General features: G+C 40.8%; 1 protein-coding gene across 1 annotated transcript in view; it reads left to right on the top strand.

Moving 5' to 3' along the window:
- Nucleotides 1-27,602, top strand: part of adcy8 (adenylate cyclase 8 (brain)) — a 130,104-nt gene that overhangs the window by 42,160 nt on the left and 60,342 nt on the right. The window contains exons 8-9 of the mRNA XM_041189964.1: nucleotides 22,526-22,723; nucleotides 23,232-23,332. Coding sequence (XP_041045898.1) covers nucleotides 22,526-22,723; nucleotides 23,232-23,332 — 299 coding nt within the window. The remainder of the gene's footprint in view (nucleotides 1-22,525; nucleotides 22,724-23,231; nucleotides 23,333-27,602) is intronic.

Raw genomic sequence — 27,602 nt, forward strand, 5'->3', positions numbered from 1 at the left:
AGCAAGCTCCTTCAATAATTTTTTAAACAGCAAATCTCATACAGGAATTCTTAAGCATATTCTTACAGAACCAATGTGTAGAAGTAGAAAAGAGGAATAAGGTACATAAAGGACTGGGAGAGTTTTTGGTTGGTACTGGAGAAGGAAGTAGTACCATTTTAGATAGGACCTGGCTAAGAAGAACTACGAGGAATGCAAGGCAGGTTTAGAATACATGTATGTAAATCCACAAAATGTGGTGTGGTGAACAAATAATCATGTGGATATATGATGCAGTGGCAATAACAGAAATGTGGTTTAAAATTATGTGGGCTGGGCATCTAATATTCAAGGACACAAAGTGTTCAAGAAAGATAGGAAAGGAAAAATGAGAAGTGGGTTGGCAGTATTGATGAGGGAAGACAATGTAATTTTGGACTGAGAATATCCTAGAGGGGGCAAAAACAGAATCCATTTTGTTAGAGTTGAGAAACGAAAAGGAGATAAACATGCTACTGGGAGTATTCTACAGGCCTCCAAAAAGTGAGAGAGAGAGGAGAAATTCTGCAAGGAAATCACAGATGCACAAGAACTAAAGAGCGATGATATTGTGGGACTTAAATGACCCAAATATCGATTGGGTTCATGTTAGAGTAAAGGGTAAGGAGCGGGGAGGAATTTATGAAATGTGTTCAGAAGAACTTCCTTGACCAGTACGTTTTTGTGAAGTGGATTGTAACCTTAACCCCTTTTGGAGTTTTCTTGATGGTGAGCACTTTCTTCATAATCACCCTCATTGAGTTTAAAACAACCAGCCCTCACAGACACTAGTTTGGGTCTGAAGAGATGATCTGTTTCTCCATCATGGAGGACAATTTTTAGCTTCTTCCAGATAGCCATCTTTAATAAGCATCAGCTGGGTTACAATTACCTGGATATTATAAGGGTTTGGAGGATCTCTTCAAAAAAATGCATTTCCCCACTTTGGAGTATACAGAGAGGGGTTCTTTGGAGCTGTGTACAGAATATTACGTAAGACATTATATTTTGCTAACTTATTTAAAAATTTATTAAATAACCGAGGATGCAATACACTTTAAGTGGCCAAGTACATCACAACATAAAATATTATAAAAAGAAGAAAAACATATTCTTTGTTCTAATATTGAATCCAAAAGTTAAACCTCTATAATGCTACAGTCAAAAATATCTTGGAATATCCAAGAAAATCTAAAGTAAAACATTAACGTAAATGGCCCGAGCAGCAAGCTGCCTGCTTAGCAAGATACCTCTCCTCATTTAAGATTAGAAGTGTCCAACTATGCAGTTGACTTTAATGAGAAGCAATGAAATGAAAATTTCAACACTTCTGCGTTTTCAGTGGTGAAGCTCCTATCTTTATGCTGTTTCTAATTGGATTAGATCATCTTTTGCAAATGTGGGTGTTGCCTCTTTGTGCAAGTTCATCCCCTTTCCAGTATCTTTATAAAGCTGTATCATTCCTTATTGTTGATGAATTATTTAATTGTTGAGAAATATCTTGAGGTGTGAGCTTTTTCTGGTCAATAAATGTTTGTAGCGCCTACAACAGCAATTTGTGTAACTTCTGTTTACTTGTTTCTTAAAATTAGGATTATATTTTATAAAAAGGTTTTTAAACTTCTTCAAAGAGTAGTTAAAAAAGGTTCCTTCATTTTTTATATCAGGTCATCCAAAGGCTATATCCCCATAGGACCTGTTCTTTTGTAAGAGTGATATGTAATGTTCCATTCCCGTGTTTAATTTGAATGATAAGAGTCCATAAGGCATCCGTGATACCTAGCACTTTTATGAATTCCTTCTTCAAACTTAAAACATTAATGCCGCTATATTACAGGCAAAATTGATATTAGTAAATGTTAATACTCTTTTAACATACCTTTTGCTAAAAACGATATCATTAGGATTATTCTGTTTTTCTTGTAATAGCCTTTTAATAGGAACTTCTGAAGGGGGAGGGTGAATAGCCAGAGGTCGTGGTCCATGTTGGGACCAATTACATAGGAAGAAAGAGAAATGAGGTTCTGCAAGCAGATTTTAGGGAGTTAGGTAGGATTTGAAAAGCAGGACTTCAAAGGTAGTTATCTCTGGAATACTTCTGATGCCACGCAGTAGCGTGTATTGGAACAGAATGATAAAGCAGATGAATGCGTGGCTGGAGAGATGGTGCAGGAGGGAGGGCTTTAGATTCCCAGGGCATTGGGACCATTTCTGGGAGAGGTGGGACCTATACAAGTTGGACATGTTACATCTGAACAGGAACAAGACCAACATCCTCACGGGGGGGGTTGCTAATGCTGTTGGGGTGAATTTAAACTAAATTGGCAAGGGGATGGGATCCTGAAAAGTAGTTCAGAGGGGAGATAAGCTGAGATGGAATTAGAAGTTAAAACACTAGTAAGTGAGTCTGGAAGGCAAAGATAAGAAAGAAGTGAGTTTAGCAAGGCTAAATGGAATACATTTTAATGCAAGCAGCCTGAGGAATAAGACAGATGAGCTGAGGGCACAGATAGGCACATGAGAGTATGATATCATAGCAATGACCGAGACTTGACTGAAAGAAGGTCAGGATTGGCAGTTCAACATTCCTGGTTATAGGGTATTCAGATGAAATAGAGAGGGAGATAGAAGAAGACGGGTGGGTTGCAATATTGATCAAGTAATTCATTAAAGCAGTGAGAGGGGATGATATCTTGGAAGGATCATCAAATGAGGCCATATGGGTAGAAGTCAAAAACACAAAAGGGGCAAACACACTGTTGGGTGTGTACTATAGGCCCCAAAACAGTCAGGGAGCGATAGAAGATCAAATATGTAATCAAATTTCAGATAAGTGTAAGAATAATAAGGCAGTAATAGTAGAGGATTTTGACTACCCAAATATTAACTGGGATAGTTTTAGTGTGCAAGGTAGGGAGGGAGCAAAATCCTTACGTTGCATCCAGGAGAACTTTTTTTAGCCAGTACGTAGAAAACCCAACAAGGGAGGGGGCAGTTCTGGACCTAATATTCGGAAATGAGCCCAGGCAGGTGGAAGGCGTATCAGTAGGAGAGCATTTTGGAGATAGTGACCATAACTCAGTTAGATTTAGGATAGTTTTGGAAAAGGATAAGGTTGGGCCAGGAATAAAAGTTCTAAACTAGGGAAAGGCTAATTTTACTAAGATCAGATACAATTTGACCCAAGTGGACTGGGAACAGCTACTTGCAGATAAAGACTGTGTCAAAGCAGTGAGAGGCATTCAAGGAGGAAATAGCGAGAGTACAGGGCAAATATGTTCCCAAAAAGTCAAAGGGAGAGACCAAGCCCGGAGAATCTTGAATGTCAAAGGGCATTAAGATTAGGATTAAGAAAAAAAGAGAATCTTATGGCAGATACCAAGAGCTCAATAAGGCAGAGCCCCTAGAGGAGTATTAGAAGTGCAGGGGGGCACTTAAAAAGGAAATTAGGAAAGCTAAGAGACTGCACGAGAAAGCATTGGTGGGTAGAATAAAGGAAAATCCAAAGGGATTTTTTAAAAATATAAAGAGCAAGAGAATAACTAGGGAAAGAGTAGGGCCAATTTGGGACCATAGAGGTAATCTGTATGTGGACCTGGAAGATGTGGGTGCAGTCCTCAATGAATACTTTGCATCGGTCTTCACCATGAAAAAGGACGATGCAGGTACAGACATCAGGGCGGAGGACTGTGAAATATTAGAGGAAATTAACATAGAGAGAGAGGAGGTACTAGTGGGTTTAGCAGCCTTAAAAGTGGATAAATCCACAGGGCTGGATGAGCTGTATCCCAGACTGTTGAGGGAGGCATAGGGAGAGATATCAGGGACCCTAGCAGTAATTTTCAAATCCTCTCTGACCACAGATGAGATATCAGAGGACTGCTAAAGTTGTCCCATTATTAAAAAATGAAGGAAGGAATAGACCAGGAAATTACAGACCAATCAGTCTAACCTTGGTGGTGGGGAAGTTACTAGAAAGAACTCTGAGGGACAGAATATATCTGCACTTGGAAAGAAGCAGATTAATCAGGGATCATCAACATGGATTTGTTGAGGGAAGGTCACGTTTGACAAATTTGATCGAATTTTTTGAGGAGGTAACCAGGAGTGTTGATGAGAGTAATGCATTTGATGTGATCTACATGGACTTTAGCAAAGCTTTTGATAAGGTCCCTCATGACAGACTAGTCAAGAAAGTAAGAGCCCATGGGATCCAAGGCAAAGTGGCACGTTGGATGCACAATTGGCTGAGAGGCAGGAAACAGAGGGTGATGGTAGAGGGATGTTTCTGTGACTGGAATTCCGCTTCCAGTGGGGTTCTGCAGGGCTCGGTGCTGGGGCCCTTGCTGTTTGTGGTATACATAAATGATTTCGACTTAAATGTAGGGGGTATGATCAAGAAGTTTGCAGATGACACGAAAATTAGTAGGGTGGTAAATAGTGAGGAGTATAGCCGTAAACTGCAGGAGGTTATCAATGGACTGGTCAGGAGGGCAGAACAATGGCAAATGGAATTCAACCTGCAAAAGTGTGAGGTAATGCACTTGGGGAAGGCTAACAAGGCAAGGGGTTACACTATGAATGGTAGGACTCTGGAAAGTATTGAAGATCAGAGGGTTCCTGGTGTGCATATCCACAAATCCCTGAAGGTAGCAGGGCAAGTAGATAAGGTAGTTAAGAAGGCATATAGGATACTTGCCTTTATTAGCTGAGACGTAGAATACAAGAGCAGGGAGTTTATGCTGGAATTGTATAAAACACTGGTTAGGCCACAACTGGAGTAATGTGTGCAATTCTGGTCATCACATTATAGGAAGGATGTGATTGCACTGGAGAGGTTGCAGAGGAGATTTACAAGGATGCTGCCTGGGCAGGAGTGTCTGAGCTATGAGAAATGATTGGATAGGCTGTGGTTGTTTTCCTTGGAGCAGCGAAGATTGAGAGGGGACATCATAGAGGTGTATAAGATTATGAGGGGCATAGATAGGGTGGATAGGAAGGCACTTTTTCCATTAGTAAAGGGGTCAATAACCAGGAGGTATAGGTTTAAGGTAAGAGATAGAGAGCTAAGAGGGGAGTTGAGCAGAATTTTTTTCACCCAGATGGTGGTGGGAGTCTGGGACTCACTGCCTGAAAGGGTGGTTGTGTCAGAAAATCTTGTAACATTTAAGAAGTATTTAGAGGCCTGAACTTTTCAGGCGATGGGCGGGCTCGGCAGGGGCGGTTGTGGAGCCAGTCGCCACCTGCGATCAGCTCCGCACCGCCATTTAATACACTCAGCATAAGATGCGACCGGTAGCACTCAGCACTACCCGTGCGGGCCGGGGGAGGAGGGAGAGCGAGGGCCAGAGCTCTTTCGTGCAAGCATGCGAAAGAACGTTTCAATTTCCCTGAGGGCTTCTGAAATTATAAAATGAAAGGTTTAAAAATTTATTTAAACATGTCCCCTCATGTGACTGTGTCACATGAGATGGGACATGTTTTTATATGTGTGATTTTAAAAAATTTATTTAATACAAGCTTTAGGAAACCTTATCCTGCTTGTGGATGAGGTTTCCTAAAAAAACTCGAAGGCCACTTGGCCTTTTCGCCTGCCTGCCAACCTTAAGGTTGGACGGGCAGCATTCGCAATAACCTTAATTAAATCTTTAATGGCCTTAAAGGCCATTTACATATCGGCGGGTGCGCAGCCGACTGTGGGGCGCACCTGCCAAACGAAACATCACAACTCAGCGTGAGGACGTCGGGACACACGCCCAACATCATCGCACATCATTTTATGTGTCGGCGTGTCGGGCCCGCCCCTGCACCTCGACTGAAAAATTCTGCCTAGATATTCACTTGTGTTGCCATAGCCTCCAGGGCTATGGGCCAAGCGCTGGAAAATGGGATTAGTGTAGTCAGATCTTTGTTGACCAGCACGGACACAATGGGCTGAATGGCCTCCTTCTGTGCTGTAAATGTCTGAGTCTATGAGCCTGTACCTGGTACCTGTATTCATAAAAGGCTTTTAAAGAAATCCCAGTGAATTCTGAGATCATTAAGTAATGGCCATATGTTCTAAGTCAAGATCAGGGTTGTACCTACATGTACAAAGATGCCTGGGTGAAAACTTTAACCTTTTTCTTTTTTTAAAAAAAAAAATGACCACTTATTCAATAAATTTGTTTTAACTATAACGTAATGTTCTAATTATGTATGAATTCAACCTAATTATGTATATTCCACCTAATTACATCTCTATTCCACTTAACTGTTATCTATATTTCATCACACTTGGTCCAACTAGGAAGGAGACATTACTGGATGTGATGCTGGGATATGAGGTGAACCAAGTGCGCTAAGTGTCTGTGGGGGAACAGTTGGGTTAGAGTGATATAAACCACCTGGTCTGGGTGGCTAAGGAAGTGGGAGCAGAGACAGCAGAAGGGCTTGCCATAATCTTCCAATTTTCTCTTGATAGAGGGGGAGGTGCCAGACGATGGGACACTTATTCAAGAAAAGGCATAAGGACATTCTTAGTAGCTAAGGCTGGTCAGTTTAACATCAGTAGTGTGTAAAGTTTTAGCAACAATGCTAAGGAAAAAAAATCAACAGACATTCGGAGAGGTTTGAGTTAATTAAGGCAGGCAAATAGATGTTGTCAAAATGGATTTTAAGAATGCGTTTGACAAGGTACCACGTAAAAGGTTGGTTAACAAAATTGAGGCTCATGGAACAGGAGGATCAGTGTCAGCTTGGGTAAAAAATAAATGGCTTAAGGGCAGAAAATGTGTTGTGGGAAATGGTTGTTTTTCAGACTGAAGGATGGTAGACTGTTGTTCCCACCAGTACTAGGACCACTTTTTTTAATTTATACATGACTTGGATATTGGAATACAGAGTAAATTTTCAAAATTCACAGATAACACCAAAATTGGGGGTATGGCAAACAGTGAGGATGATACCCAATGCCTGCAACATGACATATGCTATCAGAATGGCAGACAAATAGCAGATGGAATTTACTATAGATAAGTATGAGGGATATGTAGAAGGGATAGGGAGAGGAAATATCGACTTAATGGCATAATTCTGAAAATATACAGGGATAGAGTTCCATGGGAGTTCATGTGCATAGATCTTTGAAGGTGGCAGGACAGATTGAGAGAGCAGTTTGCAAAGGATCTTGAGCTTCAGAAATAGATGTATTGAGTATAAAAATGTAGAGTAAAGAATCAACATCAGAAGCACATGATGCGATGTAATGATGATGTAACATCACATGAGTGAGAGATAGAGATGTGGAAGGACCAGACATCCCAGCCTCATGCAGAGGTCCCATTATGTACATAATAGCTGTAAATGAAGAGTAATGGTTTTAACCAACTACAGTCTCGAGCAACTTACTTTGAGTGAATTGACAAGCCCCAAAGGACCCCGTCTAGATCATGAACACATGACAAAACACAGTGGCAGTAGACAATGAGTAACGGACCCAGCAAACCTCAAGAAAAAAACTACACACCTGGTAAGTCAAGAAGTCCTAGAAAAAACGACAAAAGGAACAAACTTGACACTCATCAGGGAGTTGGAGCATCATGTGTGCAGCAGATTCAAGCTGAAATGCAGATCCGGAGTCCAGACGACAGTGAGCACAGGCCCGAAGCAGCAAACAGAAGCAGGAACAATTCCAGGGTGCTTTAGAAGCATGGAATCCATACTACCACTTCCAGAACCATTTTGGAGCTCTGAAGGCACTTGATAGGTCTAGAAATGGCTCAACTGGAGAAAATGGTTTACAAGTTGTACCCACACCACATGGACTGCAGCGGTTCAAGAAGGCAGCTCACCACCACCTTCTCAAGGGCAAGTAGGGATGGGTGATAAGTGCTGGCCCAGCCAGCAAAGTCCACATCCCATGAATGAATAAAAAAAGGTACAGAACCACTTGTGGCTTACACAATAAAGATAAAACAGACCAGGTCAGTACATTGCTTTATGTAGTTGGATCTGTTGCTGATGACTTCATAGCAAAGCAAGGGGTTGATGAGACTTCAACTTCTTAGAAGAAGTCCTGCAAGCTTTTGATTCATATCTGAATATCTCCTGGAACCTAATAATTCAAAGAGCTAATTGTAACAAGAGAAAGCAAATACCAGGTGAAAGCATCGATTCGTCCATCAAAGATCTATGTAGGCAGGCACCTTACGGTACCTTAAGGGGTGAATTGATTCATAACAGAATCATTGTAGGAGTTTTTGATGAAGCATTTGTTGGATCTCTTACAGATGAGAGGATTTAACAATAACAAAAGCAGTACAAATCACGAGGCAAACTGAACTTAGAAAATAAAATTGGGCATTTGTTCTCGAAGAGGGAGAGGTCCTGTGGAGAAGATTGAGCAAGACCATTCAGTACGTAGGCCATAAGAAAGAAAGCACGCCAAAGCCCAAACCCACAAAAACGGGGAATAGCAAATCAGCCGCCATCTTGAAATGTCAGCAGTGTGGCAGGAATATCTGCACAAGTGAGAAGAATATGCAGAGTCTCACAACTGTGGAAGCATAGGTCACTTCAAAATTGTCATTGAAAAATGCTGACAACCTGTGTGTAGAGGGAGAACGTTTTTAACCAAAGCCACATAAGAGAAGTGGAAGCACCACAAACAAAGGAAGCAACCTTCCTAAAAGAGGTAAATCATACTGCAAAGTGGATGGACAGTCCACAGGGTTTAAAATTAGACACAGGAACAAAGGTTTCTGTTTTATCAGGTGAAGTCAAATGGCTCAAGCAGATTACATTGCAACCCTCATCTATCAAAATATAGGGTCCTGATGGGACTACATTGAAAGTCAAAGGCTAATTCATGGCAAAAATGAATATAAAGATAGGGAAATTGTCAAACCTTTCTATCTCTTTCAAAATCAAGCGTGCTCTCTACTAAGCAGAAAGGTATGTTTAAAATTTGAGCTAATCTATAAAGTGGGTAAAGTTGCTGATGAGAACTGCAGCAGTACATTCAAGAATGAATTTCCAAATTATTTACAGGCCTAGGGAAACTAAACACCAAGTACCATATCACCCTACAAGCTGATCCTAAACCAATTTGCCTCTTTATATCAAGGAAAGCCTCTCACCCACTTTTGGACAAAGTGAAGGATGAAATTGAAAAGATGCAACAGCAGGGGTTATCTCACTGGTCACCATGCCAACAAAAAGGTGTCCAGGAATGATTACAGTCCCAAAGTCTAGAGGCTGTCTAAGAATCTGCGAGGATTTAACTCAACTAAACAAATCAGTGGAATGTGAGACAAAAGTGGAATGCGAGATCCACCCAATAGCTTCAGTGGATGAGAGTTTTTCCAAACTAGCCAAAAGCACTCTATTCACCAAATTGGATGCAAACAGTGGATTTTGGCAGTTGCCTCTGGACAAAGAATCCAGATTGCTGTCCACTTTTATAATAGTATTCGGTCATTATTGTTTCGATAGATTACCATTTGGCATAGCATCCACTCCTGAAATTTTCTAGAGAACAATGTATCAAACCCTAGAAGACCAAACCTTCATGTATTTACACTGTTAAAATGGCCTTGAGAAATTGCCATCATCACTGGCACCCTGAAACTCTTCTCCCTGGAAACTTACAGCTAACAATGCCCTCCCTAATGGTTCCACGTACCATCATATCTCTCCCAAGTCTCCAGAACCTGGATTTGGATGCACTGAGCATGAGAAGTAGAAGCACTGGGAAAAATGGTGATGATGTTTGACAGTGCTGAGAACAAGAGTCTGGCAGGGATCGTAGTGGAATGCTGGGCTATGGCAGTTTGTTGGGGGGGGTGGTAACTTGGACTGTGGTAGGTGTTGAGTGAGGGTCAGAGCATACAAACATAAGAGTGCACCAGCAAATTAAGACAGAGTGGGCAAAAAACAGTAAAAAGACAGAATTAAAGGCTTTTTTATCTGAATGCACACAGCATTCATAGCAAGGCAGATGAATGGTTAGCTCAAATAGAAATAAATGAGTATGGTATAATAACCATTGCAGAGTGTGGTTGCAAAATGACCAAAGCTGGTATCAGAATATTAAAGTGTATTTAGCATTTTGGAAGGACAGGAGGAAAGTAAAGGGAAATGGGATTGCTTTGTTAATAAAGGATGAGATCAGTACAATAGTGAGAAGTGATCTTGGTCAGAAGATCAAGGTGTAGATTAGTTCAGATGGAGATAAGAAAAAGCAAAGGAAAGAGGTCACTGGTGGGAGTAGTTCATTCGGTTCCTAAGAGTAGCTACACAATAGGACAGATATGCATCAAGAAATAACGAGGCTTTCAAGAAATGTACTGCAATAATCATGGATGATTTTAATCTTCACATTGATTGGACAAATTAAATTATCAAAGGTAGCCTGGAGGATGCATTTGTAGTGTGTATTTGGGACAGTTTCTTAGAACATTACTTTCTGGAACCTACCAGGGGCCAGTCTATTTTGGAATTGGTCATGTGTAATGAGGCTGGATTAATTAAATACCTCTTGGTAAAGGATCCTCTAGGCAAGAGTGATCATAACATGATGGAATTTCATGTCCAGGTTGAGAGTGAGAAATGTAGGTCCATAACTTGTGCTCTAAACTTAAATAAAGGCAATTACAAGTGTAAGAAGACAGAGTTGGCTAAAGTGGCCTGGGTAAATAGATTAAAAGTAAAGTTAGTAGGGAGGCAGCAACAGACATTTAAGGAGATATTTCATAACTCTCAACAAGGATAAATTCATTGAAGAAGAAGGATGCACCATCCGAGGCTAAGTACGGGAGTTAAGGGTGGTATCATATTGAAAGAAAAGGAATACGATGCTGCAAAGATTAGTGGTAGGCCAGAAGTTTGGGAAAGCTTTAGAAATTAGCAAAGAATACTTAAAAAAAAGGGAGAAATTGGAGTATGAGAGAAAACTAGAAAGAAATATAAAAACAGACAATAGAAACTTCTATAAGTATATAAAAAGGAAAAGAGTAGCTAAAGTGAGCATTGGTCCCTTAGAGGGTGAGACCGGGGAATTAATAATGAGAAATAAGGAAATGGCAGATGCTTTGAACAAATATTTTGTATCTGTCTTCACAGTAGAAGACAGAAAAAGCATTCCAAGAATAGTAGAAAATCAAGATGCAAAAGGAAGGGGGAACTTAAAACAATCACCATCATTAGAGAAAAAATAATGGGAAAATTAATGGGACTAAAGGCTGAGAAGTGGAGGACAGGAGGCTGGACCTGATGGCCTGCGCCCTCAAGTCTTCAAAGAAATGGCTGCTGGGATTGTGGATGCATTGGTTGTAATCTTCCAAAATTCCCTAGATTCTGGCCAACTGCAAACACTGCAAATTTGACACCTCTGATCAAGAAAGGAGGGAGACAAAAAACAGGAAACTATAGGCCAGTTGGCCTAACATCTGTTATTGAGAGAATGCTAGAATCCATTTTAATAAGGTAGTAGGAGGACACTTAGACAATCATAATACTTCTAGGCAGAGTCAACATGGTTTTGTGAGAGGGAAATCATATTTGACAATTTATTAGAGTTCTTGTCGATGTAACAAACAAGGTGCATAAAGCGGAACCAGTAGATATAATACATTTGTACTTTCAAAGGGCATTTGATAAGGTGTCATGTAAAAGTTTGAGGGTGATATTTTAACATGGACAGGAAACAGAGAGCTGGGATAAATGGGACATTTTCAGATTGGCAAACAGTAACTAGTGGAGTATCACAGGAATCAATGCTGGGGCCTCAACTATTTACAACCTGTATTAATGACTGGACGAAGGAACTGATTGATTTCCAGCCAAATTTGCTGACAGTACAAAGATGGGTAGGAAAGCAAGTTGTGAGGAGGAAGCAAATAGTTTGCAAAGGAATATAGATAGGTTAAATGAATGGGCAAAAATTTGGCAGATGGAGTATAATGTCGGGAAATGTGAAAGAGTATATTGTTTAAATGGAGACACTGCAGAATACTGCAGTACAAAGGGATATATGGTTGTTCTTGTACAAAAATCAATAAAGAGCTAAGCCCTTTAAACGGAAAAGGCCATTTTAATTTACCATTTGAAACTGTGTCCACCTCCTTCTGGCTGCTATGATTCCTGTGAACTTTTACCAGAAGCATTGATCAAAATGTCAAAACTTACCTTAATGAGCCCATGACAATGTTAAGTGGGTCATTGATAGGTGGGGTCTGGTTTCTGTCCACACTGCACAAAATGGAGCTGGTTGGAAATGGAGGCAGGATTTCTGGCGGTCATACTTGGCAACCATTTTTTTTTGCCATTCCACCTTCATTTGGTTCTGTTATGGAACCACAAAATCCACCCTATGAGTCCTTTGTAATCTAGGATCAATTACTTTTAACATAAAGTCATCTTTTTTCCTTCCATTTGTCCTTTCACTGACAATTCTCTGCTTACCTTCTCCTAAAGGTGTTACAATCTAAGCCAAGCAAAGAGTTATCTTGCATTCTAATTTGCCCTCCTGTACCTACTCAAATTCTTCATTGATTGTCCAAGTCAATAATGCCATGAATTTCTATTGGGCTAATGTCAAGTCATAGCATAGTTTGATCAGGAGTGCAGCATAGCATCATCGAAATCAGGACTGACATACCCTAGATGTCAGCTACTGTCAGGAATGGGTTGGGACAGAACTGTTATCAGTATCAAGCATGGTCCATGATGTCAAAGGAGGCAGGGAGAGGAAAATGAATTATTTCCATTTTAGAACTAAGTTATTCATTTTATTTGATCATTTAAAAAACTTATTAAAAACTTATTAAAACCCCTCAACTGCTTTCATTTCCTTAGTCATTTCAATATCATTTATAGAACGTTTCCATCAGAATTATTTAAAGTAATTAATTCATTAACATAAATCACTGAATTTCATAACTATATTATTGACTACATTTAGTGACTAAATTGCTTTTACATTTAATTTAATAGCTGAGAAAATGACTCATTTAAAGATCCATTTGTTAAATGTATCATAAGCAATGAACATTGAAATTGTTGCTTTCCTGAATTAATTTATACCAGATTATAGACCTGTCGACTTTGTGTCTGAATAGTTCCTTAGGTAATCAACTAGGCAGATTTTGGAAGTCACACAGGACAATGGCAGGAAGGGCAAAAATTCCTTCAAGGGAATGACAGGATTAGGAAACATGAACAACAGTAACAGTTAGAAATGTTTCAATTTTGTGTTGCACTAACCTACAGATAAATCCTTGACGTGCTCTGATTCCGATCTATGATATCAGTTTAGGTTCAATGCTGAAATCCAGAAATAAAATCAAGCTGTGAGGCTTGGTTGAAGCTGAAGAGGTAAATTGGAATCACAAAATAAGTTGCACGCATAAATGCACAAACAGCATTAAATTCACACAAATGGAAGGTATTGAATACAGGAAGAAAAAAATTCTGATGGAAACGTTCTATAAATGATATTGAAATGACTAAGGAAATGAAAGCAGTTGAGGGGTTTTGGTCGAACGTGTCTAATTACGGCAGAGCAGTGATCAATGAAATGGAGAGGCAGAATTTTGCCCTTTGCGGGGGTGCTCGGTCCTGACCACTGTACCGCAATTTTACATGGGAGGGCTAACTAAGACCTGCCCAGCATGAAACGCCAGCGGCAGATCTCAGTGCTGCTTGTGCAGGCGGTGGGGGGGGAGGATGAGTGGGCCTAGTGCACAGTTTGCACATGCGCGAGAAAGAGCGCTTCGATGAAGCACTGTTTAACAAAACTAATGCACAAAATAAAAATTTCATAAAGCATGTCCCCTCATGTGACACTGTCACATGAGCAGGGATATGATTTTAATTCAAGTGTTAAATTTTTATTTTATTTTCATTTGCTTTTGGAAACCTCTTCCCTCCCATGGATGAGGTTTCCTAAAAAATGCAAAGGCCACGACTTTTTGCCTGCCTGTTGTATAGACTGTGAAAAATTCAGGCCAATTGTTATCTTAATGGCCTTAATAGACCTTTTAATTGTCGGTGAGCACGCTGCCGGCTCTTGTGCACGTCCGCCAACCTATCACGAGAGTGCGCTTGGACACTGGGATCCTCATCCAACGTCAGCACGCTTTATTTCACGCACAGGCATGTTGGGGCACGCCCACATGTCAAGGATAAAATTCTGCCCAAAGAATAGGGCCTGAATTTTCTTCCAACTCTGATTTTCCCACTGGAGTTGGTGACTGGGTGGAATTTCCATCCACTGATATTATCCATAGGGCAGGGCCAACTTAATATTCAAGGAAGGCTGAGAGATGTGTCTCTGTTGATAAGGGCCAACTGATATTGAGTTGTAGCGTAACAGCAGCATATAAATCATAGCTGCTGCTTTAAGGGGAAAGGGGGCTATTGGAAAACCTATCAATGGACATATTTAAAGTGCAGCAAGATCTGAAGAAGGAGCAATTTCTGGTGCCCTGAAAAAAATTATTGATGTCTAAATGGGGGTTCATCCAGCAGATAGAAGGGTAAGGTAAGACTGGCTCCTGGTTACAGAGAATAGAAAGCCTAACAAGAAGATAATGTAGACTGATGGAAAGAGGTGACAAGGCAGTCAGTGCCTCCTTTTTCTTCCTTATCTTTCTTTCTCCTCCTCATTTGCAAAGGAAAAAATAAAACTTTTGCAAATTGCAAAATCATGCAGCATGTTCTATGTCACTATGATTCTTGAATGCTGGCAAAGCTGTACTGCAGTGCTTTTCCAAATCTATCCAGACACCTGAAGCAGGATTTCAGTATCTCAATAACCTGTTCAATTCGGATTTATATTGTACCAACTTTTTTGTTGTACATACCTGCTATCTAGTGGTGCTGCAGAGGATATCTCTAGTTTATCATGTCATTGGTATTCTGCCTGAAGCCAGGTCTTGGGCTCATTGTCTGCTGATGCTTCATCCTGAGCCGTTTTCTTGGCTTTTTTTTCCGGTAGTGGAAATCCACTTGCCTGGTGCAACACCTGCATCCCAGGAAAAGCATTGCTGATTGATAGCTCTGGCTTTCTGATCTCTGCTGTCAATTGCACAATGTTTATTTACTCAAGGTTAAGAGGTTTCAAGTGCTTGCAGTTTCTGCTATTGATACTTTAAAGGGTCAGGATGATTGACACTTATATTGCTCTGTAGTAAAAAGACATTTTTAACATAGTGGAAAGTTATGAATGAATGACTTTCTTAAAGCTTTATTTTACACATCCTATTGTCGCTATAGAATTTCAAATGGTGTATGGTTAATGGGCATGGAAGTGCCACATCTTAGCATAGGAGGCATTATAGAAATGATGGGGGTGGTTAGTGGCATAGCTTGGCATAAGCGGCATGAGGAGGATTTTTGAACTTTTCAACAGGTTCACTCATGTAGACTATGGTTAATGACACCTCTGAGGAGCCAAGGACCAACCTGAACCAGCCCACACACTTAAAAGGCCCTGGTGAAAATTGGAAATCCCAGGAATAGGGTTGGGAATCCCAGAATCAGTGCGGTACACTTTTTAAATGGCTCCTGAGTCATCCGGACTCAGCAAAAATCCAAACCCCAGTTTGGCACTTAGACTTCCAGAGCTTGCTCTCTCTCTTGCAAGGATTTTCCATTGTCTGTCTCTTCCATTATTTTTACCAGACAGATATGACAATTTAAATTCCTCATGAATTTGGACTTTTCATTCTAACCATGAGCCCTAATGTGATTCCTGCTTAGTGTCTCTATCTCAGGAACATCCCTGGTTCCTAACGATCGCTATACTCCTTGTTCTGGCTGCTGGCAGATACACAACTGTCTTGTCACAGTCTTCCAAGTGGATCGGTGTTTCTGTGTGAAAAGCACTCAGATAAACCCAATACAGACGGCCTCCCTGTAATCTATCCACATGGCACTCCTAGGATGTGGCAGATAGCGATTTCAACCGACTTCAATTCCTAAACTTGTCCTTTGATCTGAAAGTATATAGATACTTTAAGAGCTCTTCTTGTTTACCCTTTGCTTTCAAACATTTCTTTGATCTGGGACTCACATTTTAAACCCCTTTATGAAGACAACAGTAGCCATCTGAGGCAGGATTTTTTGGATTGCAGGCTTTCCTGCCTGCCATCCAGAGTCAGCGGGGAACACATCCCCGCCAGTACCAGCTGCACTGCGGCCAATTTGCTAGAAATGGAACTTGTGCCCCTCACTCAGGATGAAGTCCCGCCTTAAAATGATGTTGGTCAGTCTGATTGAACGGCAACTCTGTAGTCCCAACAATGCCAATAACAGCAGTGGCAAGGACTGGAACAGCAAGCATTCTCCAGGTTCGAAGTCCAGGAGCTCAGGACGAGTTAAACCCAGTGGTCTCACGGCAGGGTGGGGAGGTGATACCCAGGGAGGTGGGGAGAGAGAGGTGTGGGTCTTGATGGAGAGACTCAGGGGGAGGGAGCACCCATGGGGGAGCAGACCTTGTGACAAGGGATGCCTGATGTGGAAAGGAGGCCATTGAAGGAGGCGCCTCCCACACCGCCACCCCCCCACCCCATCGAGGCCTGAGCAGGGTGGCTTACCAGGTTTCCCCCTGCCCCTGAAATCCTGCCAGCCTCAGAATTGAGGCCAGGCAGGAAACGATCCTCAAGCGATCCTTAATTGCCTGCTGAAATGTCTCAATTGAGACAAAGGTGGGCGGGCCAGCTTTGCTATCCCTTCCCCATTTCCCTCCCTCTCCACTGCGCCTCTTTCCCTGTTGACAAGCCCTGCATTTATTGCCCACCTTCAGTTGCTCTTGAAGAGATGGTGAGCCACCTTGAACTGCTGTAGTCCATCTGTTGTAGGTACACCTACAGTGCTGTTCGAGTGGGAGTTCCAGGATTTTGGCCCAGCAGCCTTGAAGGAACGGTGATATAGTTCCAGGTTAGGAAGTGACTTGGAGGGGAACTTGCAGGTGATGGTGTTCCCAGCACGCCTGCTGCTGCTTTGCTTCTAGCAGCAAGATGTTGTGAGTTTGGAAAGTGCTGTTGAAGGAGACTTAGACCATAAGACATAGGAGCAGAAGTAGGCCATTCGGCCCATTGAGTCCACTCCACCATTCAATGAGATCATGGCTGATCTGATAATCCAACTCGCTTGGCGAGTTACTGCTGTCCATCTTGTAGGTGACACACACTGCTGCCACTGTATACCAGTGGTAGGGGGAGTAAATATTTAAGTTGATAGATGAGGTGCCGCTGATTAAGCACTCCCCTTCTTTGCCTCCCTCCCTCCTCTCCTTTCTCCATCTCACCCTACCCTCCTTACAACATCCCCATATCATCCTCATCCCCTTACTTTTCTCCCAATTCTCCTCCCCTCTCTCTCTCTCTCCCTCTTTTATTCTCAACTCTCCAAACCTGACATAGGAAAAACTTCTTCAAATGGCCAAATTTTCGTTCTGGATGGGGCTGGGGGTGTTGCGAGTGTTAACTGGAGTCAGGCCCGCTGCCCCCAGAAAGAGTTCAGAGGCAGCCACAAGGGCTGCCAAGTGCCAAGGTGGGCAGATGAAAAGGCCTAACTTGGTGCTCTGGGACTTTGTCCCAGTTATAATAAAGATAGTATGCCCCTCTTATCCTCACTATTCATACCTTCTCACCCCCACACACTCCCCATGCATGCCAGTTCATGCCATGTCAATCCCCCACCCACCCCCCCCCCAATGGCCCTCACACCCTCTATGCCAGTCTATGCCTCTCTCCCACCCATATGGTCCCTCATACCCTCCATGCCAACCTATATCCCACCACCCATGCCCCCTTATGGGCCCCCATGCCAATGTAGTACCAACTCATGCCAATGCATGACCCTCCTTATCCGCATGTTCCCTTACAGTCCCTATGCCAACTTAGTCCAACTCATGCCAATCCATGCTCCCCCACCACCCTTTTCCCTTATACCCTCCATACTAACTCATCCAGTATCCATGGGCAGACATCAGAAGCCATGATCACTAAATAAAAAAACTAATTGATAAAAGCCCATAAATCACTTCAAGTACTTAATCCCCTCTATAACAAACATTTGTATTCATAGCCCCATATTAAATCCCTTTCTAATCACTTGGAGTGGGTGTAGAAGTGGTCAAACAGTACTAAGAGTACAATGATAACCCTCAAGTTCATGTAAACAAGCAGCTTTTGAAATTGCAAGCACCATTTTCTTTCAACTGAGAGATACAGCAGGCTATTCTTTTCAAAATTTAACGGGCAGAGGATTTAAATTAGCTGACACCCTGACAGTTCTACAGACCATATTCACCCTTTATGCACATTAACGTCTACTCTTAGTCTCAAAAGAGAACCTGACCTCTCCAAAGAAATTTAGACCTTATCCTCAAATCTCTAAAGCCCATTGGTTGTGTTTCAGAAACCTGGGTGACAAAAGATTGCTTCTGAGTGAAGACAGTTGCACTTTTAAATATGCCACTGCCTCCATGAACCATGGCTGTGCCCCTGTCCCCCATCTCCACCATACCTGCCCCCATTCCCCACTGGTGAAAATAATGGGTGCCGGTTACGGGGGCATGACTTTTGGATTGGGGTTTCGGCACCATTTTGGCTAAGGCCAAAGTTTCAGCAACTAGAGCGTTGCAGAATCTGAGGGACCCATATGCTGTTAGGATACAATTTTTAAATAATTACTGATAGTGCCCTGTTTCTTCTGCCAGATCGATTTACATAAATGTTTTACAGTGACAGCTGTGTGTGCAAACCAGGAAAGAGAGGGAAAAATGATTTAACCTTTTGTTAAAACTACAATCAGTGGTTCTTTTGTTATTACATTGACCTTGTCATTTATCTGCATGTAATCAAGTCGATTTTACTGTCAGCATGCCATAAGCAGGTCAAAAGAGAATTGTCTTCGATGCATGGCATCAAAGGATAAGTGCCTTTTATTGTTCTATCCTGGGACACTGTTTCTGAAAGCTATTCTAATAATGATTTGATTATTGCTCATGGACCCAGTTATTCACTCACTATTCAATTGCTGTTAAAGGTAAATTAATTCAAATTAACATTAATTTCAAAAGTATCATGATATGGTAAAATAGAAAGGAAAACTGAAAATGCTAGAAATCTGAAATATAACTAGAATCTATTGAGAGCAGTCAGCATCTGAAAGAGGGAAAAAAGAGATTTGAAGGCTGGTCATAATCTGATCTGGTTAAACCTTGCTGTAGGGCTGTCTTTACAGGCGATTAAAACCAACATGTTGCAGAATGGTGCAAGAAGTGTGTTACAATGCAAACTGCTTTTATTAATAAGAGAGAAATAGTCATTATGTGATATCAAAATGTATATTAGAAAGTGATGTTTTGTGAGCTTCTGAAAAGAAGGAACAGTCCTGTTAGTGATGGCTGATTAATTTGAGAATAAGAGAGGAAAGGGAGAGAAAATTGATAAGGAGGTAGAATTCCTTGCAACGTTGCTCACGGCAGCTTGATCAAAAGGCAGTATTGATAGTGTCTGTGGAGATATAGCCGGGCTCTGGCAATGAACCTGGATACTGATGATATTGCTGTCCAGCACTGAAGGGATAGAACTGAATAAACAGCTCCTGCATTTGTAACATGCTTGCAACATTTTCAGTAGATATAGTTGGTCAATAGTCACCTAATGATCATGCTTAACTACATTACAATGAATGAAACATCTGCATTGTTTCTAAATTCTGCATGCCTTACAGTTAATTATTTATATTACAGTGCCTGACAATGTTCAATTTCAATGTTCAATTTTGCAGTCAATTATTACAACAGTAAAAATAGCTATGCATGTTCAAAGGCTTTTATTCAAAGAATAACATTATATATTAGCTATAACTGACATAATATATCTGCTCCAAATTTTAAGTTGGCTTGTTATTACAGGCATTATGTTTCTTTTTAAAAAGTTCTTTAACAATGCAAATAACTGCATTATCTCATTTTGTTGCTGTTTGCAAAGTGGTTTACGATAATCACTGTATAAAACTCTTATTTGATTACGTAGACTTCTTGCTCATACATTTTTTGAAAAAAAATGGAATTTATATCCCTGGGGTGAAGTAGTTCTCTCCTTTATAATTGCTGTGAATATTTCTCAGCTATTTAGTACTTTTTTGGTCACATAATTCCACAAACACTTGAAATTATTCTAATTCTTTTTATTAAAAAAAAACTGATAGTACAGACTGCCGGATCACATTTTACTTTCATCGTACTGATTTGGGTTTGACATGGGAAATCACCCTATTTATGAACTGTGAATTGCCCGTTATTGGCATTTTATAACACAGTGGACTTCAATCTCCTGTGGAATCCCTGCCCCATGGATTTATTCTTATTTAAGTGATTAAAGTGATGTCGTTCTGACTTTACACAGGAGCTGTTGTGTGACTTAACCATAGTCCATAGCAGGAAAGCAATGTCCTAGAAATGCAGGTAACCTAAATAAGTGGTCACACAATGCATCTATCTGAAGGATAAGAAGCAGCTGAGAAACATTCACAATAATCAAATGGAGAGCAACGCGAGTAATTTAATAAAAGGAATGACTTCACTACTGGAGCTTTATTCCACTTTGGTAAGTTTTCTGTTGCTTTAATTATCCTTTTATTTCTGTGCTCCCCTGTCGGTTTGGGACCTCTCCTTCCATCTAATAATATGCCAAAATCCCAACTTCAGAAAGTCTTTTGCTTCAGTAGTGTCACATTTCCATTCCCATACTCTCTCTCTGTTCTTACAGCTTCCAAACAAGATTACTAGATCAAAATAAATCAACGCCAGATTTGAAACCATTTCTGTATTGTGGGTTTATGTCTACTGGGTCTCAATTTGACTCATTTTGGGACTACCCACAGCAGTCAAAGGGAACGGTCTGTTTAAAACCTCCATCAGAATTGGGTTCAAACACAAGGCCTAGAGATGAATGATTATATGTTGAGCTGTCAGTCTTTTGAAATGGCGACGTTTGTTATACTATAGATTAGTCCTTCTTTCCCAGGTACTGTAAAAGATTTCAACAGCAAACCATTTCAACAAACCTATGAAAAGGGATATTGCAGCTTCAATCTTTAGTGTATGTTTCACAAATTACAGTTTGAAGACATGATTGAGTTTGTAAAGTGCACGTTTGCTAAGCATTGTAACATGCTTAAAGGTCATTTGACAAGGTTTTTCACTGGTTAATTTAAATGGCTGGTGTGTATACATTTTATCCTCTCAACCATGAAATAAGCAAAACTATCTCTAAAGTAAGAAAAATTGTCCATAGCTTTAGTTATATTTGCTTTCCCTGGTGCTCCATTGAGGTCATGGCTAGTGCTGTACATTCCCAAAGCTTTAACTCCTTGCTGGTAAAAATATGGAATAATAACCATTTAGCTTTATTGATAGTGATAAATTAAAGCCACCATTCTGGACCACTCAAAAAGCAATCGACTGAAGAATTATGAATAGTTAATTAAAATATTAAAATTTGATATTAAAATACCACTATGTGGCATGGTTTCTCCTAGACGGGGAGGAGAAGTACGCTTAATATTGCCTGGTTCATTTTGAAGACGGTGGATCAGTCATTAATTTCCCTTTCTAATCTGGAAAAATGGATGTACTCTCTGTCTGCTTTGCCATTTTTTTTGCAAATAATACAGAGCAATGTGCAGGAAATGAAACCCAAGAACACAGTGACTCAAAGGAAAAGAAAATGGAAGGCAGTGTTAAACGGATGGCCATTTTGTACTTTCATCAAAGCTTAATTTCAGTCTCTATAAATAAATTGAACAACACTGATTGCAAACAGATAATGACCGTTAAGATATTCTACAGCATTTCAGTCACTGCCTTCTTCAGTTAGTAAGCTGTAGGGAAAAAAGTTTAATCAGTCTGATTGATACACATGTAATTTGCATCAAATCAAACTATAATTTTTTTAAAATGTATAAGTGTCATTTGTTTTATCTTATTTTTAATTTTTCAGATAACCCCCACCCTCCCCTGCCACCGCCCCCCACTCATCCCCCCCACCCCACCACCCTGCCCCAACTTGGTCTTTTAACCTTTAATGCTTTTGAGTTTTGAGAGACACCATTTCAAAACAACATAATGTGTTCGACCATTAAAGTTTGGCAAAAGTTATTTCTGTAAATTTGGATAATAAATATCGGAAGATAAAATTAGAGGCATTGAAATCTTACAGCTGCCCTGACACATTAACATAACCTACAGGGATCATGAAGGCAGCTTTGACAAAATGGTATGTTGTTTATGTGGTTTGGCGGATAAATTGCAGACATGCTGTGCAAGTGATTAATCCAAAATATTGAGGATGCAATGCCTGTAGAACAGGGAGCTTGTAGTGAAAACAAATTCTTGTCTCAGTAAGAGATCATCTCCACCTTGTCACATGTTCTTTAACTATTCACTCTTAATGCAATTGAACAGAGGTCTAGCGGGGTTTATTCTGTTTGCATGTGCTTTCCCTAGACTCTGGCTGCCCTAACAAGAAATTCAATAAATCTGCTTCCAAACCACCTTGCACAAGCTTTGCATGTCCAGTCTGGGCCTGAGGAAATTAACAAGCGAATAGAACATACCATCGACTTAAGGAGTGGGGATAAATTAAGAAGAGAGCATATCAAGCCTTTCTCACTGATGTTTAAAGACTCCAGCCTGGAGGAAAAGGTAGCTGGCCCACAAATACACATTTTGGCAGGCTTAGCAAATAGGACACTTTAAGTGGAAGCAAAGATGTAAAAGCTTTAAGGGAAAAATATTCCATCACAAAATTTTAAATTTGAAAAGTAAACATTTCTATTATTGCATACCTTTCACACTAGAAAGTTTTAAAGTGGTTGATAAAATGAATAGAGACATGATTAAAACTGTGAAAGGAAAGATAATTAGAAGAGAAAGGAAATTTTAATGTGTTAATCAAGACTGGTTATTTTAATAGTTCATCCGTTGGATTTGGTTACTTATCAGATCATTTTTAAAAAACTCCCTGTAAAATAACCCTGACAATATCATTAGAAATTTAGTATTGTTTTTTTTAATTGACACAGCCCATCCTTCTGGTAGGATATAATCTTGCTAATTTCCCAGAACCCCCATAGAGACAGATAAATCACTGCAAAGCACTGTGGAATATGCAACACATAGTCTGTTAATGTTTTGTGCTTCTTTCTTCCAGTATTCACAGATGCGGGATGAAGTTTTCAAGTCAAATCTGGTGTGTGCTTTTATTGTTCTTATATTTATCACAGCAATACAAAGCTTACTTCCTACATCAAGGTAAATATACCTTGCCATCCGCTCTTGAATGATGAATTGTGTATTTTTTTCCTGCTTGGTGTGGTGTAACATGAAACATTTTTATTTTAGATTCCATAGCTTGTTGGGGGCAGCATTGCCATTCATTTATCTTAGTATTATTCAGTAACCAAAAAGCGTCTTTGCAAATACATTTAAATATTTTTCAAGCCAAGCCTTGAATGATAATGATAAGGCCTCAAAAACCAGATAAGCATATACCAAAAATTGAAAAGGGAAAGAGTAAGAGATATGGAGGAAAATGAAAAACAAAAGAAATCCTGGTACGTATGAAGAAAAAAATTAGAGTAGTATTGCACTATCTTCGTGATAACTGGGATAGACTAAGGACAAATCTAACAGCTCAAAAATGGCCATTTGTGAGACAAGCAGTGGACTTGTATACCATAACATGTAACATTTTGACCTGGCACATCTCAATCTCACATCCATTTGTACCTAACCAGGAGACTAAGCCTGGTTCAATGGGTGCTCGGGAAGGGCACCAGGAGTGACACCAGCTATACTTTATGTTACAGCACAGCGAATGGTAAATGCTGAGCTGCTCAAATCCCAGAGGGAAACTTGAAACAGCTGCCACAACAGTTTTGCAATTTGTATTTTATTTCGAGATGTGTGCCTTAAATTCAGCAGTAATAAGCCCACTGAGTTCCAGTAAACTTTATTAATAGAAGAAAAGATTTTAAGCATATACATAGGTTTACAAATTACTACTATAACTCCTAAATCCCCTAATTAATCTGAATTATACCTCCGTTAAGGCAACAGTAAGAACGAATAAATTTCATCAGACCCAGGCTAAGCACACAATACCCTGGACAGTGATATTCAAAATGAGTTTTCTTAGCTTCGGTTCCTGTAGACAGCAACTTGATGCATAGAGGCTCAAGGCTTTTCACACTTGGTGTTAGATCTTAGAAATCCTTCCGGCTTACACATAACCTCATCTCCTTTATACACGTTTCTTCCTTTTTAATGTAAATTCCATTGTTCCAAAATGTCTTTGCAACTTTACTTCTCTCATAATATAAATCTTTCATAGTACTCATCTTATCAGTAACCTTTGGGAAAAATAAACACACTGTTTGGCTTAGCTTCTTATGGCTGGGTGTAATATCTTACCATCTCTTTGAAATTCAAACTAACCTAATTTATCTAAAAATGCAAATATTCCTCACACTTAACATTCTCAAACTTCATCCACGTTTATGTATTTAGAATTTCAAACCGAACTTCCCTTTTGATATCTCTAAAGCTCCAGACCAGCTGCCTCCAATTCAACTAAATCCCCCACACACACATCTACACAGAGAAACTAACCAAACCCCGCTATTAACCTACCTTTACAATAAGTCGCAATAATATCATAAAAATTATTATATTTTCATGACACTTAGAATGTGGCATCAGTCTAATGAAACTATGACAGAGTACCTGCATGGTAAAAGCCAAAAGCATTAGGCAAAATTAGGGCTTATTCCATCCATCATCCTTGATGTAATATGGTACGGCTATAGAACCAACAGATCATAGCAAAGCTTGGTAGCTCTACCATATCCCGTCAAGAATACTGGTGGAGAACTAGTTAAGTTAAGGAGGAGAAGACTTCATGTGTCTCCCCTTTCTCAACTGTGCGTGAAGCCCAACATGTTAAAGACAGGGCTGAAGTACTTGTAAGTAAGTTCAGTCAAAATTTGTCAGGTGAACGATCCAACTCAGTTTCCTCTTGAGGTCCATGGTCCATAGCATTAAAGGAGCCAATGTTGTCAATTTGGTCCATTCCATGTGATGTTAAGAAGCAGCTGAGTGCATTGGCCACAATGAAGGCTATGGGCCCTCATTCCAGTGGTGATGTTGAAAATCTGTGCAAGAAAGCTAGCTAGTCCCCTAATCAAGTTGCTCGAATTGAGCTATGATACTGGCCGTTAATTATGTCTAGGTCTCATCATACCTACTCCGGATGTGAATACAAGAGCTGAATACCTTAAGAGGGATGAGATCCACTGCCCTCAACAGCAAAGTAACATTCAACCAAACGAAGAACCACATCATTCAAACAAATCTGGGGTCAAAGGGAAAATCAGTTTCTGGATTAATTTCTTTCACAAAGTTGTGATTTTCGTAAACTAATCATCACAGCTCCTGGAAAATACTGGAAAGTGCCTCAGGAAAGCATCCTCAACCCTGACTAGCAGTCGGGTTGATCAGTGATGATTCCACGGTTTTCAGTTGCATTCACAGTTCCTCCAATAATCAGGCAGGCCATGCCAGCCTATAATGGGCTGTGAGCAGCATTCAGCCTTGCACTGAAAAGGCAGGCAGCGTTCACGTCACAGTGCCCATCTCCTCAAGCAAGAGAAAACTCAACCACCACCCTCTGATCATCAATTATACTATCATTGCCAATTATCATTGATCAATATGTTCAGTGTCACCACTGACCAGAACCATAATGGACAAGTTCTATCAATATGGTCCGGAGGTTATTAGCTATGAAGAGAGGTTGGAGAAACTCGGATTGTTCTCACTAGAACGACGGAGATTGAGGGGCGACTTGATAGAAGTTTACAAAATTATGAGTGGCATGGACAGAGTAGATAGTCAGAAGCTTTTCCCAGGGTGGAAGAGCCAATTACTAGGGGACATAGATTTAAGGTGAGAGGAGAAAACTATAGAGGAGACGTGAGGGGTAAGTTTTTTATGCAGAGGGTAGTGAGTGTCTGGAATTCGCTGCCAGAGGAGGTGGTGGAAGCGGGTTTGATAGTGGTGTTTAAGAGGCAGCTTGACAAATACATAAATAGGATGGGAATAGAGGGATATGGACCCCGGAAGTGTAAAATGTTTTAGTTGACGGGCAATATGAGTGGCGCAGGCTTGGAGGGCCGAAGGCCTGTTCCTGTGCTGTACTTTTCTTTGTTCTTTCTTCTTTGTAATATAATGAGTGGAATTTTCTGGTCCCACCTGTGGCAGAAAGCTTGGCGGGCAGGGGAACTTACTTTAACAGGAGGCCAAAAATCAGTTTCCCGACAGTGGGATGAACTTTTGCAATTATGTTCTCTGAACTTTAAAGGTGGGTTGAACTACTCGATAAAGGTGGGTTGAGCTACTCGACAAACAATGTCAGGAAGCCTTTTTGCATGCATTAGCATGTCATGAATGCTCATTAAAAGGCCAGCTCACCAAAATTAAATGCCCCTTCCAAATTAAGTTCTTCGCTAATGAAAAGCTCACATGTTCAGATTTACAAACTGCATATAAGTGGTGTGCACCTGGCGAGATACGGTAGACTTCTGGACTTTGGAGTGAGTAGCTACTGCTTTGCCCTTCTTGGGGACCACTTGTAATTGTCAACCTATTAATTGAGATTGGATGCCAGTAGTCCAAGCTGTGCTGGGGCTGGACAAGGGAGGCAGGATCAGTGGGGAGGGTGGAGGGTAACTGGGGTCAGAAGCCAGACTGTTCGGGGCTTGTTAGGAGGATAAGCATGTCTTGCATTGGTCTCGTTGTAGGGCAGTGGATGGCCCCTCAGGGCAATGAACATCATAGAGAGATGGGTCTAAAGGGGTGGGTCGGTGATCTCAAGAGTTTGGTTATAGGGGTTTGAATTAGGTACAAGGAAGCAGAGGGTATAGTCACAGTCAGTGGGGAGAGTTGGATCAGGTAGGGTGGGAGTGCGGATAGTGGATGGTTTCATGGGTGGGGGTCGTGGAAAGTCACGGTACACTTGGCCTCGAACAGGAAGGGTCAGGGCACGTCAACGATTGTGGGCTCAGGGAGAGAGCAAGAATGTCCACATAGATAACAACAGAGTACGAGATAATGGGGGAGAGCTTGAAGAGTTACAGGTGAGAGGAGAATAACCAAGGCAGTGATTGTGTAGGAGGATGGGGGCATCTTGGTGGGTAACAAGGGAGGGTGGAAGGTGCTTGACACGCTGGCAAACCTCACACGCACCATGCTGAAGCTCTCAAGGTTGTTGTGCATTTCATAAGATCTCTCAAGCATTCGATATGGGAGGAGTCTCTTTTCAGGGAGGAAGTAATGCTTCATTTTTTGGGCCGAGGAAAGGTGCACCCTATTAATTATTCCACTCCATGGAAAACCAGGCTCGGCTGAGATCTCCTCTAATGGTTCTAACTCCCAATAAACCAGCATTGCTCTGTGATTAATGGATTGCATTCCAGCCAGAACCCATCAAAGTCTGGAGCTGCTGTACATTGTGTGCTGATTG

This window comes from Carcharodon carcharias, chromosome 6, assembly GCF_017639515.1.
Source record: "Carcharodon carcharias isolate sCarCar2 chromosome 6, sCarCar2.pri, whole genome shotgun sequence".
Taxonomy (NCBI): domain Eukaryota; kingdom Metazoa; phylum Chordata; class Chondrichthyes; order Lamniformes; family Lamnidae; genus Carcharodon; species Carcharodon carcharias.